This window comes from Epinephelus moara, chromosome 5 (genome assembly GCF_006386435.1).
Source record: "Epinephelus moara isolate mb chromosome 5, YSFRI_EMoa_1.0, whole genome shotgun sequence".
Lineage (NCBI taxonomy): Eukaryota > Metazoa > Chordata > Actinopteri > Perciformes > Serranidae > Epinephelus > Epinephelus moara.
Genome location: NC_065510.1, coordinates 20,033,501 through 20,054,100, shown reverse-complemented (window position 1 = coordinate 20,054,100; position 20,600 = coordinate 20,033,501). Strand labels below are relative to the sequence as shown.

The following is a 20,600-nucleotide window of genomic DNA, read 5'->3' as shown; positions in this document are numbered from 1 at the left end:
TTTGACTTGTGACTGCTTTCAACAAAGCTGTGTTGGGATCCCTTGTCACGTTCTGTCTATCTGAGTTGTTGGCAGTTAAACCAAAGAGTGTTTTCCTCTCTTTACTTTTTAAATGGTTAATATAAGTAACTGTTTGATAATACGCCAGTCATACTCACAAAGGGACATAGTACTTAAGCTTTATGGTACCTATGTAATGCTTCTGGCTGAGCCTTAGAGATAGGGTAAGGAGTTTAGACATCCGGAGGGAGTTCGGAGTACAGCCGCTGCTCCTTCGCCTTGAAAGGGGTCAGCTGAGGTGGTTCAAGCATCTGATCAGGATGCTTCCTGGGCGCCTCCCATTAGAGGTGTTGCGACCATGTCCCACTGGAAGAATGCCCCGGGGTAGACCCAGAACATGCGGGAGGGATTACATACTGTATCTCATCTGGCCTGGGAACACCTTGGGGTCCCCCAGGAAGAGCTGGAAAGTGTTGCTGGGGAGAGGGATGTCTGGGGTGCTGTGCCGAGTTTGCATGTTCTCCCCATGTCAGCGTGGATTTTCTCCAGGTACTCCAGCTTCCTCCCACAGTCTAAAGACATGCAGGTTATTTGGTGGTGACTTTGAATTGTCCGTAGGTGTGAATGTGAGTGTGAATGGTTGTCTGTCTCTATGTGTCAGCCCTGCGATAGTCTGGTGACCTGTCCAGGGTGTACCCGCCTCTTGCCCAGTGTCAGCTGGGATAGGCTCCAGCTCCCCCGCGACCCCAAACAGGATAAGTTGTTCAGAAAAATGAATGAATGAATGAATATATTTATTGTAAATTTTCTATTCTATATTTATGTTTCTCTGTATGCACCCAAACACCAAAGCAAATTCCTTGTAATGTATGTGACAACCTTCTTGACAATAGGCCAGATTCAGATTCCCATTTATTTATCACAATCAAACACAAATACAGTAAAATAAACTGTAACTAACCCACTGTAACTAGAAGCACCCTGTGTGTATCTCAGGCCCTGCTGTCAGTGCTGGGGACCACGTGGGATGATGATCAGCTGACTCTGCCGGAGGAGGAAGAGGGATGAAAATGGAAGGGAACAGAGACGAAGCAGAAAAATGTATAAATATAGCGACGAGATCCCTCGAAGCCGGAGATAAAGATAAAGCGTTGAAGTTTCTAATCAAAGCAGAGAAGCTGTATCCAACTGACAGAGCCAAAGGTAGGGTGTTTATGATTGACAGGTCATGGCTAACCTTGCGAAGGAATAACATCACTGTAAATCACCAGGTGTTAGCTAGTAGCTGACGTTTGTTAACACCACTCACCGGTTAAGCTCGCAGTAGGTCACATGTAGACTATTGTATAACAAATATTTGTGTGATTAGTTAACGTTAGTTAAGAATAAACGGCGGCTTTGAGACAGGAAATTAGGCAACATACATTCGAGTTAGCTTAGCTTAGCTGTGGGCCTAGCGTTAGCATGGTGTTAGCTGACGTTGACCTAGCCTAGCTTCACTGTTGGGGACTTTACAGTAACATTGGGTAATATAAGGTGAAGTTAATTGAGTCAGTGTTAGCTTGTACGTTTGTTAGCTTACAGTGAAGCATTTTAATACAATAAATAACACAAATTAGCCAACTGTGAAACGTCAATCCAGGATGAAGCCATCACTGATTCAGTGGCTAATGCTAGCTGTCAGTTAGCGCACCGTCTTGAAGACAAGCTGGCATTTAAAGTATTTGTCAGCTGTGATTTCACTTTCAGTCCAAGTTATAGACTTGGGCCTTCGTTACTGATAATGGTGATGATGTGTTAAGGGCAGAACAGGCAAGTAGAGCCTGTTGAAGGATGTAGTCACGGCTAGTGCCTCAGCCGACTGCCAATCCTTTAATTGAATGATCGACCCGGAGTGTAGGCTAATCCAGGACACAGCTGTCTGTGAGGAGACTGGAGACAGGTGTTTAGTAAGGATGGACTCACCACAGTGCTCTGGATTGTAAAAAGCTCTTTACTATACAATATTGTGAGTGACCGTGGGTACATAGACTTGCACATCTGTGTCCTTTCACTGCATAATTATGTGCCTGCACCCTCAGGTTTGGCTGTGTGTGTGTGTGTGTGTGTGTGTGTGTGTGTGTGTGTGTCTGTCTGTCTGTCTGTATGTGTATAAAGCGACAAGGACACTTCCCAAGTTTCCCACAGGAAGCTAATAGATAACTGTCTTTCCAAGGCTAGACCTTGAATAAACTGAACAGCCCTCAACAGCACACATATTGCCACCAATATGCAGTTAAGATTAGCCTGATCAGTTTTCAGTTATGAGTCAAGGAAGTGTAAGGATTTTCACTATCCACATGCACGCCACAGATCCCGAGAATGTTTAATAGAAAGCATTAGAATATGTCCCATATGTAGATAATCATTTTGCAAATGAGAAAGTATAGACAAAACATTTTAAACAATGTGCCAAAGATTGCTGATGTTGTGAGAGGAGTTAAATTTAATACTAATGTAACACTTCAATTAGTAGCCCGGGCTATTATTTGCTTAAATCACTGAACGCAACAGGATTATATTTGGGACAGGTGTCTGTATGGGATAGGCCTTAAATTCCTTTTACACAAAACTGTGGCTCAGCAAAGATGGGAAATACCAATACCAGTATGAATATTACTAGAGTAAAATCCAGGTTTTGAATAACATATCAATCATATGTTGTTTTGTGACACTTGTTTCACGACACCTGAAGACAGCGGCGCTCGGCATACTGACAAAACACCACTTTATCCTGGAATATCACTTTTGATTCCTTGATCAGTGGATCCTTACAGACTTAAGGAATATTAATAACTTTCTGGGTAATCGTAGGATGGACACATAGTCTGACTTTATGACAGCTTCAGAGGGAGGGAGTCACCACTTGTTTTTTAGTCACGCCGGTAAATCTGAATGAATTATGGTCTTCTCTACTGCTCATGGTTTCAGTAAAATGAAATGAACCGAGCTAATGATGTGTAGCATCTCCATATTGACAACAAACATTGATACTTGTATGTGCGATCTAAACAGCTTAGTAATCAATCAACAATACGGTTTTATACATCCAGAAACTTCTATTAAAATGAACTGCTTGACAACCAGACCAGGCGTCTAATTGAGACAGGCCTGTACTTGTGTAGCTGCACCAGGCTAGTAAAAGGGACTGAGCGTTTAATAGGGACTAAGTTTTTAATTAAAGTTTTAGGATGTATTGGAAAAAAATATGTATATTAAGTGTGCATCCAAAGGAGCAGCGTAGTGAGAGGACCGTGTGGGTTCCCTAGCTTGGGGCAATGGAGATTAGAGTTAAGAATCCTGATTGTTTAGGTGAAGAATAAGCTCTGTCTGAGTCTGTGTGTGCGGAGGTGAAGAATAAGCTCTGTCTGAGTCTGTGTGTGCGGTGTGAGATAGCGTACAAGTGGGGGAAGTTAGTAATTGTTCTACATCTTGTGCTGCAAAGTGAAAGATTGACATAATAGAAAGTTGCCTCCTTGGTAGAAGTAATCATCTGCTCTTTCCTACTGACGTAAGAGGGAGAAAAACAATTTGCCTTTTATATTAAAGGCTATATGCTGATATGGAAAAAGAGACAACGCTCCTTGGACTGAAGTTCACACCTTTTATGGTGCAATTAAATAAGCGGTGAAATCAGACACAGGAAAACAAGAGCTGAGTTTCCAGTTCCTTCATTACCTTTTATGAGTACATTTGGAGTCACGTCTGCTTCACATCTCTGGCACCAAGTCTGAGAGTCTCTGAGAGGGTTTTCATGTGTCTGGCATTGAGTGACCAAGGAGTGCGTCACGTCCCCTGAAGTTGCAACCCAGGGCATCACTCATCAATGGTTGACAGGAGAAGACATGCCAAGACAGCACCTGCACACCAGCATTTCTCACAGCAGTTTAGATCACAGCCGCCACATGAGGGGTCGTACCTGAATCACAAGTCACTTTTTATATTTGTCTTACTGTCTTTGAGTTATGTGGCATCAGTAAGCTGGTTATCAACTGGCTCAGGTTGATCAGTGCGGGCAAGTTAGGTTGTTATAGCTGCAAAAATACACAATTCAGTATGATAGAATGCAGTAAACATGAAACTGCTGTTATCATTCTCAACATGTTAAGTCGTCTGTGGTATGGGAAAGCAGGATTATGGTTGTGCAAGAGGCAGAAGTTGTGTGCGTATGTTACGCGTGACTCCATAATGATGAATAATGTATTAATACACAGTGGAACATTATAACCGTTGAAAGCATTTGTGAGAGAGAGATGATTAAGCTGCTCTGTTGTTGCTGCACTGTCTTTGACTTTGTATTTTTTTTTTTGTATATTTTATCACTGGCCATAATTCCTTATATGGATAGTGATCTAGAACTTAAGTCTAAGCCCACTGGAGGGACACTGCACATTGTGTCAGTGAGTGCACATGAGCATTTTTCAAGTTTGCATTCTTTATGAATTGAAAGTCTTAAGACACGGTGGGCATATTTTGTGTTTATACAATTATCATCTCTGTGAGTCTATTCAGAGTCTTCCCTTGGCTGCAGTAGTTTAGATAGTGCAGCTCAAAGGGATCCTGTCAAAGAATTCTACAAGTATTATTCAATTTTATTAATCATTGACAACTTGTTTATGTTCAGCTGCTACCTGCTGGATTTGAATGCTTTTGATTATGAAAGGCAAAACTGGATCTGCAAACGAAATGAATGGTATACTAGAGTACTGTTGTTACTTTTGAAGGTTCAACCTGTGACTGGTGTACAACAACATTGTTGGAAAGCTGTTTTATGTTAGGATGATGATACTTTTATTTTCAAGAGAGGTAGTCGGTGGGAAGAAAGGCTTTTATTAAGTTTCGATGTCATCTTGAGTTTGCAGCATTAACTAGCGTGGTAATTTTCTCTGGTTATGAGTGAGCCACTGATATGACACTGTAATGCGAGGTCCCAAGTTGGCTTGTCCTGCATTACCCAGTTGTATGATTGCATTACATCACATGTTAATAATGCATGATTTGCTCGTCTCTATAACACAAAATGCAGTAATAAAATGATCATTTAAATGAACCTAAATCAATCATTTGTGCCAGAAGAATGAGGCTTGCAAGATTTCCCTTTGGCTCCAGTTGCTGCAGGATGCCAGAGCTGGCCCACTGTAAATCATTATGCCCCTTTATCCACTGCACCCCTATAGCCACCTGAACCTGGTTCACAAGTCTTGGTTTGACTCTTCCTCTTGCTTTGATGTACTTGCAAGTTATATCTTCTACCTCTGTGCTGTCGCAAGCATCTTCATTGGGAAATTAAAGCCAGTACTTCCTTGTGCATTACAGAATTTGATTTCATTGGCTGTTTTTCCTGGCTCAAGTTTGGCCTTTTCATTTATTGACTATGCTTTAATTTAAGAGCTATTGAAAAGTCTGGTTTGGCATTGTTCCAGCTGGAACTTGTGTGATCAAAAATGCACCTGGGCTACTTGAAAATCTTTCAGCTGTAAGTAACTGTAGCATGTTGTGTTTCTGTGTCTGGGTAAAGCTGCTTAGTATAAATGTGTTTTGTTTTTTAAACTTTTTATTTATGAGTATTTTTTACATTGTCAGGAGTAAACAAAACAATACAGAACGAACATATGAGGTCATGGGGTCAAGGCAAATTTAGCATCTTTACAATGTAATGTAGTATAAATGTGTTTTAAAAAGAAATTGAGCAGTAAATCAAAATTCTGTGGAAATTTAATTGAGTGTTTTCATAAATACTCTTTAGTGACCCATTTTAATTAAGGAAGTTGTTAAAAGCTTGGACACTTGAAAAATGCTGAAGGTAGTAATCTGTCATTTAATTCATCTTTGGCTTCTCCCTCTCTTCCTCAGCTTTGTTGGAAGCATTAACAAAGAATGGGAGCTCAGCGGGTAACGGTGCTTATCGAAGGAGACCAGCACAAAGCTCAGAAAGCACCAATGCCCAGCCAGAAAAAGAAAACCATGAATCTGGAGGAGGCGACTCTTCTAAAGGCTTCACCAAAGAGCAGGTTGAAGGTGTGCAAAGGTGAGAGTTTTAGGATTCACCAGGTCTTCTCTTTCACTAAGTTGTACTGAATCTGTCCCACTTGTATTTCATATTTTGGTGCTTTCCTACAATCAGCCCCGTGACAGCAGTGATGTTTCTATCATACTCGATTAGCCCTTTCATGTGTGGCTGCAGGATGACACTGTAGTCTCTGCAGTGTTGTGGACACGCAGCTAATTACCATGGGAACCATTTCAACTTGGTGCTTTGCCCATGAGGGAATTAGTGAGAGACTTTTAGCGGTGTGGACTAGATACCAGGTAACCACTACATGCTCTAAGTTGAGATCACTATATGTGACTACAGAGAGACAGAGAGAGATAGGCAGCTTGTGAATTATATCCACAGCATTCTGCCTCTAATCGTAAAAAGTTGCTTTATTTATAGGATAAACATGCTGCTCATAATTTTTCAATCTTACCAGTGTATTGCACTTAAACACAGGCTCCCATATGACCCTGTTAATACTCTTATGCTGCATTCATGTGCTCTTTGGAAGGTCCCATTTCCCAAGTGGGGAAGTCATTCGTCCAACTTGAGTGTGTATGCTCAGAGCATTTACGTAAGTTGAAAACAGTTTAATGTTTATATCACAAAATGATTTTGTCCTAGACTTGCTGCACCAGCAGATCCCCTAAAACAACTAAAATATTGCTTTACCTGACTTGTTATCAGGGTAATGCTGAGAAATAACTTTTTCAACAAATCTAGGTCACCCTACATGGGCAGGAACTGATGGTTACAACCAAATACCATACTAAAAATTACATGTGAACAAAAAATGTACATGCAGTGTGTGAATTAATAAAATGTTGTTTATTATTAAGGCAATTTGGCAACTTGTATACCAGAATTTTTGCGGACTTTGAGTTGTAGCAACTTTAGAGGGCGTTCACATGAATTTTACCAGCTAGAAACTCATTTCTCTGCTTATGCCAACACCACATAGAAGTAGGGTTACTCTAATCATGATTCAGTGATGGGTAAACTGGGCCAAAACTCAGTATTACATAACTATAACTTTAACTATATCATGATGATTTGACCAGCTAATTGTAATTGACAGCTAACAAAGTGGCTAATTTATTTTTTGTTTTAACATGTGTGAAGAATTATGTCTGATGTGTAACAGTGAAATACAACCCCCATTTCCAAATTAGGACACTGTTAAGCGTAAATAAATACACAATGCAATGATTTGTGAATCCTTTCTAACCCTCAGTTGAAAACAGTTCAAAGACAAGATATACTGTTCAAACTGGTAAACTTAATTGTTTTGTAAACACACTCATTCTGAAATTAATGCCTGAAAAAAGTTCCAAAAAAGTTCAGACAGGGCAGGGGCATGTTTACAACTGTGTTACACCACCTTTTTATTTTAACAACACTTAGCAAGTGTTTTGGAACGGAGGACACTAATTGTTGAAGTTCTGAAAGTTTCCCATTCTTGCTTGATATACAACTTCAGCTGCTCAACAGTCCGGGCTCTCCATTGCTGTATTGCACTTCATAATGTGCCAGTGGGAGACAGCTTTGGACTGCAGGCAGGCCAGATTAGTACCTGCACTCTTTTTTTTACTGTGAAGCCATGCTGTCGCAACATGCGGAGAATGTGGCTTGACATTGTCATACTGAAATAAGCAGGGACATCCCTGAAAAAGACGTCGTCTGGATGAGAGCATATATTCCTCCAAAACCTGTATGTAGCTTTCAGCATTCATGGTGCCGTCAAAGATGCAAGTTACCCATGATGCCATGGGCACTATCACACCCCCATGCTATCACAGCTTTTGAACTGTGCGCTGGCAACAGTCTTGGATGGTCCTTTTTACTCTTTAGCCAGGAGGACACGACGTCCATGATTTCCAAAAACAGTTTGAAATGTGTTCTCATCAGGCCACGACACACTTTGTCTCAGTCTATCTCACATGAGTTTGGGCCCAGAGAAGTTGGATGCCATGTCTTTAACCTTCTCTCGCTCTGAAAAATGAACCAACTTCATGCTTGCAGCATCACAGGGCTCTTGCACACACCGAGCCGGCGTCAATTGCATCCCACTACTGGTTGGCTTGGTTGAAAGCCCGAACTGTTGGTCTGCGGCGGCGGTGGCGATTTTGTAACATGTATATGATCTGAAAAACAAATACACAGCACATGTATTGTTTACACAATAGAGGAAATGGTCAGATCCTTTATTTAAGTACTAGTATAACACTGTAAAAAATACAGCCCAACACCCCAGTCCTGCATTATAAATGCTACCTCACATATTACTTAAATATAAATGTTACTTATTCACCCAGTAGAGGGGAAGTTTGGGTGTTGCAGATTTTTAGTTTAATTAATCTGTATGTGATTTGTCATACATTTGCTGATTTGTGATGCATATCAATGTTTACGAAATATTGATTGAATAAGATGTAATGTGATTCATATTAATATTATTTCAACCATGTGGCCCAGCCCTAATGACAGATTGGAAAGTGTTTGTGTCAATCTACTGTTCATAGTAAATAAAGTATACATGATTATTGTTCAGAAGGTGACATTTAAAGAGACTCTTTCTCACCTGCCTTTCTGTTGGGGTGGTCAAAAATGATCCACTGGACTGTGTTCAGTTGCTTCACTCTCTGTCCCTGTCTTTCAGAATAAAGCGGTGTAAGGACTACTATGAAGTGCTGGGTGTCAATAAAGAAGTCAATGAAGATGAGCTAAAGAAAGCCTACAGGAAACTCGCGCTCAAGTTCCATCCAGACAAAAATCATGCGCCTGGAGCAACAGAGGCCTTTAAAAGTAACTCAACTCAATTATGATTCTATTTGATATAAAAAGGCTGTATGCAATGCAAACTTTGAATATCTAAGTCATGTATTTTAACAGCCTTTTTTAATGCATCAACTGTGTCCTCCCTCAGAGATTGGTAATGCATACGCAGTGCTGAGCAACCCAGATAAAAGACGGCAGTATGACCTGTCAGGAGAGGAGCCGAGCAGCCCAGGTCACTCACATGGGGGAGGAGGCTTCGACTTCCAGCGGGGCTTTGAGGCTGACATCACTCCTGAGGACCTCTTCAATATGTTCTTCGGAGGAGGCTTCCCCTCCTGTAAGTGAGCACCGGTGTGCATATAGACCAATGACTGTATATAAAGATGGAGGGCATGACAGCTCAGCAAAGTCAAACCAAAACATCTTGATTGCCCACTGGTGTTCAAGTGTTTGTCCTTCTGATAAGTTTGTTATTAATTAGTTAGTTGATGCTGTAAAAAGGGGGTGTGACATCGTGATTGATAGCTGTATGTGTCAATCGTGGTTCTTGTGATTTTTGTACAGTGGGAGGAAGTGAAGATATGTTGTCCATCTTTTCATACAGTCTGTGATATAGTTCATGATTTTCCACCAAAATTTCTTTGTGTTTCATTCAAATATGTTGATTTTATTCACATATTCTTGTAACATCACGTGTTAATAAGTTAGCAATCTTGTCTTTAAACTCTAATGGGGTATTTAAGTGAGAAATATAATCATGTTATCTTTGCTTTTTAGTGAATGGTGACTGGTGCACCCATTTCTTTTCCATTGCATTCCAGGCCTTATTTGTTTTACATAACAAAGCATGTATATAGAGTTTTTAAAACTGATCTTTCAGAGGAGGTGTAATTGATGACATAATCCATATTCTTTGTGTCTGACATCAGTCAATATTGTTTGTCTACAGCAAGTCCACACACCTTCACCAACAGCCGAACGAGCTACAGCCAGCAGACGGATTACCGGCAAGAGAGAACAGAAGAAAGGGGAGATGTACGTAGATGGGTTCAGATTTCTTACATTTAAACATTTTATTTACAGATGCACATTGTCATTTTGAATTGACGTGCACCTGTAGAAACGACATGCTTTTATATATTTGCGTATATGTTTTTGGAAAAACATGAAGTACTCATTGTGCTGTGTTTTCCTCCAGGGTGGTTTCTCAATGTTTATCCAGCTGATGCCAATCGTGGTCCTGATTTTAGTGTCAATACTGAGCCAGATGATGGTGTCCCCTCCACCCTACAGCCTCTACTCTAGGCCGTATGTACACACACACACACACACACACACACACACACACTCATTTTCTGTTTATTATAACAGAGGCAAACTTGCTTGTTGTTTGCATTGTAAAGTAGTTAATCACAACTTTTTTTATGCCACATTTACTTACATCTTACAACATGTAATGTCATGATTGATTATCTGTCAAAGAGGCATAAGGTAAGGTATAAGTCCACCTAATACCTTTTTAGGCTTTGTGTCCACCCAAGCGTTTTTTTCCCCACCTGAAAACGCTCAGGCCCTTCTCAGGAAACGCCCAGATGGGAGCAACTGAGAGCACTTGGGAGGTGCAGCGTTTCTTCAGCTGAGACACTTTGGTTGTGTCTGGTTGCTATGTGCGGATTCATGAGTGAAAACATGTATAATATACAGTGTATTAATAAATTTCTCCTCCATAGTTGTTGTTGTTCAGCACTTATGCATATAAGATGTGACAGTTTGTGGTATTTGTCAAATAAGATGAACGGATGTCCAAAGATGAACATTTTTCAATTCTCTGCTCACACACTGCGCTCCCATTGCAAAGAATAAAAAAAAAAAAAAATGCTGGCCTCAGGTAAAACAATGCTTTGGTGGACACAGCCCTTTAACATATACTATTCTGGCTCAGACAGCTCATCCTGGTGTCTCAGTACAATCTGATACTATAAAATACCCTCAGGATTCAACATATGTAGGAAAATACTACAGATTTTCATGACAGCTTGTACCTCTTTTGTCTCCTCCAGGTCCACGGGTCAGACTGTAAAACGGCAGACAGATAACCTGCACGTCGACTACTACGTCACTAGAGATTTCAAGTCGGAGTTTAAGGGCTCAGCGCTGCAGCAGATTGAGAAAAATGTGGAGGACGACTATGTATCTAATGTCAGAAATAACTGTTGGAAGGAGAGACAGACAAGTGAGTAACCGTGGTTATAAGACAGTCAGAAAGTAGCTCACTGAATTCAGTAATAATTTCTGCTTTGTATATTTTTCCTGTAATATCAGTCATGTTGCTTTTCTGCTTTGTCTCCCCCAGAAACAGACCTGTTGTATGCCGCTAAGGTGTACAGGGACGACCGAATGCGCAAGAAGGCAGAGCTTATGACCATGGATAACTGCAGGGAGCTGGACAGACTAAATAACCTATTCAGAGGCGGATGAGTTGGACGCTTTTAGATCATATAAGTGTATATGAATAGATGTGTATGTTCATGTTTTTTAAGAAAGAGTCTTTACACTAGGAGCAAAAACTTAATGAAATAATTTAGCTCTATCGTTGAAGTTTTAAAGAATTGTCCCTCTCCTCATATCTCGACACCAACTTCCTCACTCCAGCCTGACCCCAGGAGCCGCCTTGTTACATCTTAATGAACCAGTCTACACACACTGTAGAAAGCTCCAGACCGTTTTCCTTTTTTTTTTTTACTCTGCTTTTCTTATATTTTGGAAACAAGAAGGACAAGGACACTTGATTGTAAAGGCATGTGCTTTGAGTAGTGAGAACCCAAACAATTCACTGTCTTAAGATCAACCAACAGCTTTTCGGCATCATCTGCTTGCCATAAGATGAGAGACTCTGTAGGTGCGTTCGGAGGCGCTGTCCTCCAGCCAAATCCATTTTGTGAAGAACACGGGAACAAATGAAGAAAAGAAAATAACAGTGCTTCTTCTAGCTTCCTACTCACCTCAGATACCTGTGATTTTGCTACTAGAGAACATTTTACATCACCATCTTCAAAATGTAAAAGTTGGTCGGGACTGAACATGGAAGGACATTGAAACTGTTATTCATAAATGGTTGTACATTTTCATTTTTGAATGTTTGAACTTTATGCAGTTATTTAAGAAACTATAGAAGAAACAGAGTTTTTCTTCAGTGCTCGCCTAATCATTTAAATAAAGTAAAATTATTACCATAGACTGGATGTATTTGTGTCTCTGACTCAGCTGTCAAAGGTTCAGTCCACCCCCTATAAACCTGAATAAATAAATGAATAAATAAATAAGCACACTTTCTCACATCTAGTGGTCGGCTATGTTGCCATGCAGACATGTTGGCTTTATTTACCAAAGTTATGTCATTTCTGAGATTTCTGCTGCAGCAGTGGCAGTGAATGGACTATTTATTTGGTACAAAGTCTCAAGTAACAATGACATTGTTGATGCGCTGCACAGTACATTCACAAAAGTTGTGTTCTTCAGTGTCATTTTGACTTTTTTAATCTTCAACATGTAAAAACCTGCCAGATTCTTTCATATAGCCCACCACAATGGTTTAATTTGGACTGCAGCTGGGTGATCATGTGTAACTCCTGTCTCTGATAAGCAGGCTTACAATAACTGACTTTCAATACTGAAATGGGACACTGATAATCTTACACTAAGATCATGCCATGGCCAGATGAACCCACTAGAGGAAGCTGTACAGCAAAAATGGAAGGTGCCCCCACTCTGCCTTAAATGATGGTAGCAGTCCTGTCTATATGTAGAAGAAGAAATAGTCCATCTATTTCATTTTTTTAGTCATTGTCTAACAAAATACAGTATGAACCATTGGTGGAAGAAGTACTCAGATTCTCTCAATAAAAGTCTTACATTCAAAATATTATGCAAAAGTGATATCAGCAAAGTGCAGCTAAGGTATCAAAAGTAAAAGTACTTAAGATACATTATGCAGTATGGATCCTCTCATAATGTTATGTTATTATGATCTTTTTTATTACTGGTAGCAATGTTGCAGTGAGTCAGGATGGAGGTATTTAAACAACTTTATGTTTTGTTGTGTAGGCTAATTTATAACAATAAATCCTTTTTTAATTGTAAAATCTTAATCTGCAGAGTAACCAGAAACTACAGCTGTCAAATGAGTGAGAGGTATAAAGTACAATATTTGAAATGTAGTGCATAAAATGTAAATACTTAAACAACAAATAGCTCAAATTGTACATTGGTATGCATTAATTATAACTAAAATATGTGTTATATGTGGACTGATCATGGTCAAACAGCCTCCATAAATGCTTCATTGCATTTTTATTTCAGAGGTATACATGTAGTCAGAGTTAGATTTTAAAATGTACCTGCACTCTTCATGCGGTGCCATTTTCTTTGTACTTTGAGTAATGTAGGCCAAAGGTGAACTGTGGATCAATATGAATGAATTGAATTGTGCTGCTCCAAATACGAGAAAGCTAGATTTTTTTTAATTGATAAAATACATTAAAACAACGTGCCCAGCGCTAAAATTAATATTTAAAATATACATTTTTTAACATATTTTGATTTATCACAAGCCTGTATTTTTCTTTACTGACGTTTCATCTGATGACATCATCTTAATTGGCTTATCAGCAGTCACGTGACATCGTCAAACCCGGAAGCGACGTAGCGCACTTAACTGCTATGTGTCAAGGCCAGGCAGAGAAATGAAAACAACCAGAAGTGAAACTTGAGATGCCTTCAAGACAACATTTTTAGGAATATATCCGCCGAAGTTACGCCAAGGTGCCGCGAGACGCTGGTTTCAGGCTCTGACGTCAAGTGGACGATGCTCTACCACACCTACATCTGTGTGTTTCTGTTGGGGTTGTACTGTTGTGGATGTGTCCCATGTGTGTCTGCCTGCAAACACGAGCCAGAGACCCCAGACTGGAGGTTGACTCTGAAGACTATCCGTAACGGAATACACAAGATTGACACGTACCTGAACGCAGCACTGGACTTGTTTGGAGGCGATGACGGACTGTGTCATTACAGGTGTAGTGATGGTAAAGGTTATTTCTTTCTTCTGTCTTATACATGTGTAACGAATGACACTTAATGTGGCTATGTGTCATTTTGGAGTGCCAGGACTCTTGTGTCATGCATGCTGACCTACTGACACACGTACATATCATTGAATATTCATACATGTGCTTGTCATGTTAAATCAAAATGAAAAATCCATGGACAAAGCTACAGGAGACAGTGAACGTTACAAGATAGACATTATCGCCCCTTGAGCAGCTCAGTAAGCCATTAAATTGTAGTACTGTTTGTCCTGATGTGGTTATCACTGACAGCAAGATAACTGACCGGCAGAACAAGACACATCTTCACCTTTGCTCCTCTCTCACAGGTTACAAGCCGGTGCCTCGTCCCGGGTACAAGCAACCACCACCCAATGGATGTGGCTCCCCGCTGTTTGGATTTCAGGTAGGCTGACAGAGTTTGGGAGCTGGTTTGAGGTTTCTTACATGTCTGGGACACACACAGATGGTTACCATGTGATTCCTGTTGTGCACGGAAACCCAAACACCATTATTCATGTACACTGACTGTTGCCTTTATTTTATTGCAAAGGTGTACACACATTATACAACACGTTTAGTCTACATTACATCAAGGTACTTTGTGAATAAAAAAATAATACATATCATGTTGATATCAGTCTATTGCAGCTATATTGATATTGGCATATATATTGTCCGATGAATTAAAAAAAAAATGCAGTAAAGACATGCCAAACATATTCTAACACTGTCACCATTCCATAGATTATACACCAAAGTTGGGGTGGGTGATATGGCCTCAAAACAAAATCAAAATATTTCAGGGTATTTTTGCGATAATGATATTCTTAACGATATGACAAATTAGTAAAAAAAAAAAAAAAAAAAAAAAAAAGTATTATTAATGAATTTTCATAAACAATAACAGTACCTCAGAGTGAGTTTCAGATACTGTATACAATATTAATAGTACAACAAAATAAAATCTACCACAAATTACACATTTAAACAGCTCCTAAATACAAAAAATTTCCCCTGGGATCTATATATATAAATCAACAGGTGATTTCCTTCTTTTAGCAAAAGCCTAAATGATTGGGTTGTTTTTTTTTCCACCTGGACCTTTATGCTCTGCCATTTCTCCTCTAATCATCACGCTGTAACCTGTGACANACAAAAAATGTCCCCTGGGATCTATATATATAAATCAACAGGTGATTTCCTTCTTTTAGCCAAAGCCTAAATGATTGGGTTGTTTTTTTTTCCCACCTGGACCTTTATGCTCTGCCATTTCTCCTCTAATCATCACGCTGTAACCTGTGACAGGCTGTTATGAAACCAGAGCTATCGCACATTCACATACATGTAGTTTTTTTGTCAAGCTGCGGCATGTAGGTTTTCCTTAACAGAGGTAAATGACAAAACGACACTGAGTCCCATGTGCGCACAGCGAGAGAAGAGAAGGAGAGACTTTGTGCTGCTGCCAGAGGAGTCACTGAATGAGTTCCCTCTGCATGGAGGGTAACTTGCTAAGAGTCTGAGAAGTCCGAGGCTGTTCATAAAACATTCAAGATGCCCAGGCCTAATGACGCCACAGTTTATTCCACACCACGGAAGCTGCTCCTCCTTTTTAAACCACAGCAGAGTCGCTAATAATTTTGCTTTCAGCCATGCTTGTTCTTGCAGTGGGTGACAGGAGTGTCAAAAAGTCTAAATATTGCAAGTATCAGGATATGAATTTTTTTATGTGATTTTAAAATTATACCAATATTATCGTCAACAAGTTGATATGGCACAACCCTACGCCCATGAGTATTGTATGTTTGTTTTAAAACCATAATGTGTACATTTTAGTGTATATCTTGGGCACGACTCTTAAATAACCAAGGTCCAGTGTTGCAATGTTGCAGCCTCACTGCTAGATGCTGCTAAATCCTACACACTAGACCTTTAAGGATCCTTATCAAAATTGTCAATTTATGTTATACATTTACGTACATTAAAAGAAAAAAATATTGACTGGTATATTGCTATCAGATTTTCTAACTCTCCGATATTAATGTCAGTCATGGGCTCAAAAATCCAGTATTATTGTGAGCTTCAGTAAAATGCACTTAAAGATACTAAATTGTAAACAAATAGCAACCTTTATTTTACACTCTTTTTTACACACTCGTCGCTATTGAGTTATGTTTCATTTACAGTATTACTTTAAAAATATGTAGTGAAAACTCACTTGAGCTCAACATCACAAAGACCAAAGAGCTTTGCTGTGTGGGCAGAGAGAAATCACCATCATCATCACCACGTCTTTTCCAACCGCTCAGTATCCAGGGTCAGCTGGTGGAGGAGATTCAGTCTTTTAATACCTCGGAACAGAGACAACCTGACTGTCCTTTTCACAGCACACTGACTGTGTACAAAAAAAGCACAACAGCGCCTCCACTTGATGAGAAAACTCTTCATGATGCAAGGACATTTGAACTCTGGGTTACCGTCCACTCATTGAATCCATTCTAACCTTCAACAATTCATCATCAACTCACTCACCACCCAACACAATGCAAAACTCTCCTGCATAACTAATCAGGCAGGCAAAATAATCGGCTAACCCCAAACTCCTCTAACTGGACTGTGTAACTGCTCAGTGATTGGAAAAGTCACCCTGATAACTGAGGACCCTTCTCACCCCTTCCACGACTCCTTCCAGTCACTGCCATCAGGCAGACGCTACAAAATCCCACTTGCCTGGAACAACATTGACAAGAACTACTTCATTCCCTCTGTAATAACCACCCTGAACAATCTAAAATAGACACTGCCCTTTAACCTGCTTTCATCAGTTGCTGTTTTATCAGTTCTTTTTTTAAAAATATTTGAATTAAATGTGTTTTGAATGTGAATCGTGTATTGTTGAGGCTTGTCAAGGGAAATTCTGTCACTGTTTGGACAGATAATAAAGTATATCTATTCTATATAACTAACGTGGATCATTGTGTCCTTACTTACTGCTGAAAATATATTTTTTTAGATTTTACTAACCAATAACCGAACCATTATCACATCTTTTGAATTTAGGGAAATGCATGTCTCCTCCTTCATTCTAAAATACATAATAAAGAGTGACAATCCTTTTTTTCCCCAGTTTGACATAGGCATCCCGTCCATGACTAAATGCTGTAACCAACATGACCGCTGCTATGACACCTGCGGCCGTGAGAAGCACGACTGCGATGAGCAGTTCCAGGACTGTCTCGAGACTATCTGCAGGAACGTGCAAAGGACTCTGGGATTGGCTCAGAGTGTCCAAGGTAAGAGCCAAGTGTTCAAATTAGGTGCAGGATGAGATGTTGCACCCGGTACCAGAATTAGGTGACAGTCTGTAGATGATCGTAGATCGTCATTTACAAACACATTTGTCAAGCACCGTATGGCAATATAAGTTTGGGTTTGCACACAGAAGAAGCGGATAAACTTTCAACAGGTGCATTCTTATTATTTTATTCTGATATTGGTGTTTAGGAAGTGTTTTCAGTTTTCGTTTAAAAGAATAATAGGATCTAAAGATTTATCTGCAAAATAAATCAGTGAATGCATAATCTGTAAGAAAAACAAAAACAAATTTTAAATACAGAATTGAAGTTGTTAACATTTTTGTCACTCATTGGAGCCTGACCCATACTTGAAAGCAGTTGTAAAACACATCATGTCCAGCAGAGTGCGACATAGAGCTACTTTTTAGACACTATGTCTAGATACTGTAATCCAGTGGTCCGGCCACAGGGTCCAGATTCCTCCTTAGTCATTAGTTCAAGGTCCACACAGTTTGATACATTCAACATCATACTTACCCTTGGCTATGTGTTCGAGCTAGTGTGCTGTCTCTGTCAAGTAGCTGTCCCTTAGTCACTCGCGTTACAGTTGGAAACAGCACTTCAAAATAAAAGCTCTGTGCCGGAAATTTACTGTACTTAAAAATAAAGTGGGTTTTTTACAAACTTTTTCTGGTGGGATGCTTATGGACCGCGACCCACCAGCTGGGAACCACTGCTGTAAACTGTAAATGAATACTGTGATAACCCCACTTGACAGTTAGATTACATTTGATGAAGGTTTTAAAAGAATTATCCAAGTGCTACATATATATTTAGAGTCTAATCAAACCTGTCTTGCCACCTTGCTCTTTATGCTGCTGTGATTTTAGATAATGCTGTGACGCTGTTAATCTGGTTTTAATCTCAATTAAAGTCTGAATTTGATCATTAATGCATGCTGTGTTTAAATACAAACAACTCACGTACAGTAAGGTGTAAGCAGGTACCTGTTTTTAAAGCAGCTCACCTTTGCCCTGTTGTGTATTAGCTCATGTTGTTTATTTTGTTCTGTCTTTCCCTCCTGGCAGCTTGTGAGTCAGCAGTGACTCTGCTGTTTGACGCTGTCATGCACATGGGGTGTAAGCCATACCTGGACAGCCAGAGGGAGTCTTGTGTGTGTCAGTATGAAGTGAAGAGGGAACTGTGACACCGCCACAAGATCAAGCCTGTGGAACAGACTGATTGAGAAGCACAACACTGACAGAAAGCTGCCAGCAATAAACTTTTTATCAGGGTTTCTCAGGGATAGAGTCTCTCTGCACTGCTCTGACCTGTGTTTATTGCCTCCTTTGTTGGAGTTTTGAAATGTAGGAATCTATTAGACAAGGTGAATGTGAAAATGCCAAGTGGATAATTAATATCTTTACTATGTAGTTAATTATTTATATTGTGTTAATACTGTGTGATGTGTTTGTCCAGTAATAGGCTGCTAACATGGTGTTCAGGGTTACCCAGGTTTTTGGATGCTTGGGTAGCACTTTATTTTATAGATTCATACACTGAAAATAATTCCCCAATAGGTTTTGTGGTGGTAATGAAAAACAAACAAACAGCAAAAAAAGGAACAATGTAAATGGAGCTGTTCCTTCAAGCACATTCTTATGGAAACCAGCAACAGCCTTTAAACACACATGATGACAGCTAAATTAAAGTCTCAGGATTTTCATTATTTCCCATACAATTAGGATTAGAAATTTTTATAGTTAAGTTCAGGAAACTGTGAGGAAATTATCACAAAAACTGTAAAATAAACCATTACAGCTGACCCCTCCCGTCCGATAACACTAAAGGAGCATGTGAGAAATAGTAAGACAATAATGTCTCTTTCTACAGCATCTGAAGTAATTGTGTTTTTTCTAGTAGAACATTTGTAAAATATTTAATAAGTATCATCTGACAGATACTGCACTGTTGCCAATGTGATAACACTGTGAAGGAAACCTTTGTTAAACTGTCACAAAAATAAAGAAACATGCTTTTATTGATAATTCTGTGTGTCAGTTGTCATCATTGACATTTTTGTAGAAACTGTTTTCTTGCAAACAACATCTAGAGTGATGTTTAGAGACCCCTGAGAATCTGTGACCTGCCTCCCATTGACTTCTCATCCAAAAGCTTTTCTGTCATTTATTTGATAATGATGTAAAAAAAGAAAAAACGGCTCACTGTAATAAGGCCTGGAATAGATGTTAAGCTCTCCTGAACTCTGGCTTTACTGACCTTAAACACACTTCAGTTGTTTATGTGTTTTGTTTTTTTTTAAATCCCTGTATTTGAATGTTTTTTGAGTTGCTCTTGCCCCAGAGGAAAGCCCTGATTCACAGACCCCGTAAATCGGCCAAAATGATGCTGCAGGGAAATCAGGGTCCCCTTGTGAAGCCAGACATGGGAGATGAGCTTGTTGGTGGCCGGTCCTTGACCTATGAATCATTGGTCAGGCACGGCCCGAAAGAACTACATGGAGCCGCTGCCCTAAAGACCCACCACCTGCAGGGATAGGCATTGGGGTTGGATGCTTTTGTCTAGGTCCTCGCCTCTGACTGCCATTCTTTGCCCCTACGCATGGCACTGGAACCCATTGGAACCACGGTCCTGAAAATGGGGCTGGACTCTCCTTTTTTTGAGTTGCCCAGTGTGAGAGGTGTCAGGCAGGTGGGGGATCTTGAGCTGAGTACTGCTGTGTTGGAGTTCTCCCTAGAGAATAAGAAGGTTGCCTCATAGTGACTGAGCTGCTGAGACTCATAGTTGCTGAATTTTGTTAATGCCAATTCACCAAACAGCAGTTACAAGTATTATGTCTTCTTGGAATTTCAGAGTGGTGTCCCGAATAGGATACCACCTAGGGTTTCTATAGCTTGCCGTAGGGACTCACGCTAGCAACAATGGAGAAACCTAGAGGGAGTGAATGGGAGTAATGGCTTGGTGCTTTGTTATTGGACTTGAGCTAGTCACAGATTAACCATGATAAACACCATGTTCAAGCACAGTGTAATTCTTATTTGATACCAGAATACCTAAGGCCAGAGATCAATGATTGATTTCGTGGTCTTATTTTCAGAAATAGGGGTGTATGTCTTGGAGACTCTGATGAGGACAGGAGCAGAGCTGTCAGCTGATGGATGTGACGGATCAGATGGCAGGGGAGACAACTGGACCAACCCAGTAAATCCAAATGTGTAGTTAGGATGTACTGGGGACGTCTGACTGGGTCTCCTGTCAGCAAGGTCTTTCACCTCCACCTCCGAAAGAATTTCGAAATTCATCTAAGGGGAGTGGGGACAAGGA

The 20,600-nt window shown here is 40.0% G+C and overlaps 2 protein-coding genes across 2 annotated transcripts; both read left to right on the top strand.

The window, feature by feature from the left end:
- Positions 1-1,021: 1,021 nt before the first annotated feature.
- On the top strand, positions 1,022-12,089 carry dnajb14 (DnaJ heat shock protein family (Hsp40) member B14). The gene is made up of 8 exons (XM_050043882.1): positions 1,022-1,203; positions 5,893-6,067; positions 8,736-8,881; positions 9,003-9,191; positions 9,804-9,889; positions 10,053-10,162; positions 10,915-11,087; positions 11,208-12,089. Exons 1-8 carry the CDS (start codon positions 1,065-1,067, stop codon positions 11,330-11,332), a joined length of 1,143 nt encoding a protein of 380 aa, XP_049899839.1. The 5' UTR covers positions 1,022-1,064; the 3' UTR covers positions 11,333-12,089.
- Positions 12,090-13,529: 1,440 nt separating this feature from the next.
- Positions 13,530-19,303, top strand: pla2g12a (phospholipase A2, group XIIA). Its single transcript, XM_050043899.1, has 4 exons — positions 13,530-13,938; positions 14,289-14,365; positions 17,087-17,252; positions 18,344-19,303. The coding sequence occupies exons 1-4, from the start codon at positions 13,719-13,721 to the stop codon at positions 18,460-18,462; spliced, it is 582 nt and encodes a 193-aa protein (XP_049899856.1). The 5' UTR covers positions 13,530-13,718; the 3' UTR covers positions 18,463-19,303.
- The last annotated feature ends 1,297 nt before the right edge of the window (positions 19,304-20,600 follow it).

Coding starts and splice junctions, on each gene's coding strand:
- dnajb14 (XM_050043882.1), top strand. CDS start 1,065: ATGAAAATGGAAGGGAACAGAGACGAAGCAGAAAAATGTATAAATATA. Junction 6,068..8,735: donor CAGGTTGAAGGTGTGCAAAG/GTGAGAGTTTTA, acceptor CCTGTCTTTCAG/AATAAAGCGGTGTAAGGACT. Junction 8,882..9,002: donor AGCAACAGAGGCCTTTAAAA/GTAACTCAACTC, acceptor GTCCTCCCTCAG/AGATTGGTAATGCATACGCA.
- pla2g12a (XM_050043899.1), top strand. CDS start 13,719: ATGCTCTACCACACCTACATCTGTGTGTTTCTGTTGGGGTTGTACTGT. Junction 13,939..14,288: donor TCATTACAGGTGTAGTGATG/GTAAAGGTTATT, acceptor CCTCTCTCACAG/GTTACAAGCCGGTGCCTCGT. Junction 17,253..18,343: donor ATTGGCTCAGAGTGTCCAAG/GTAAGAGCCAAG, acceptor CCCTCCTGGCAG/CTTGTGAGTCAGCAGTGACT.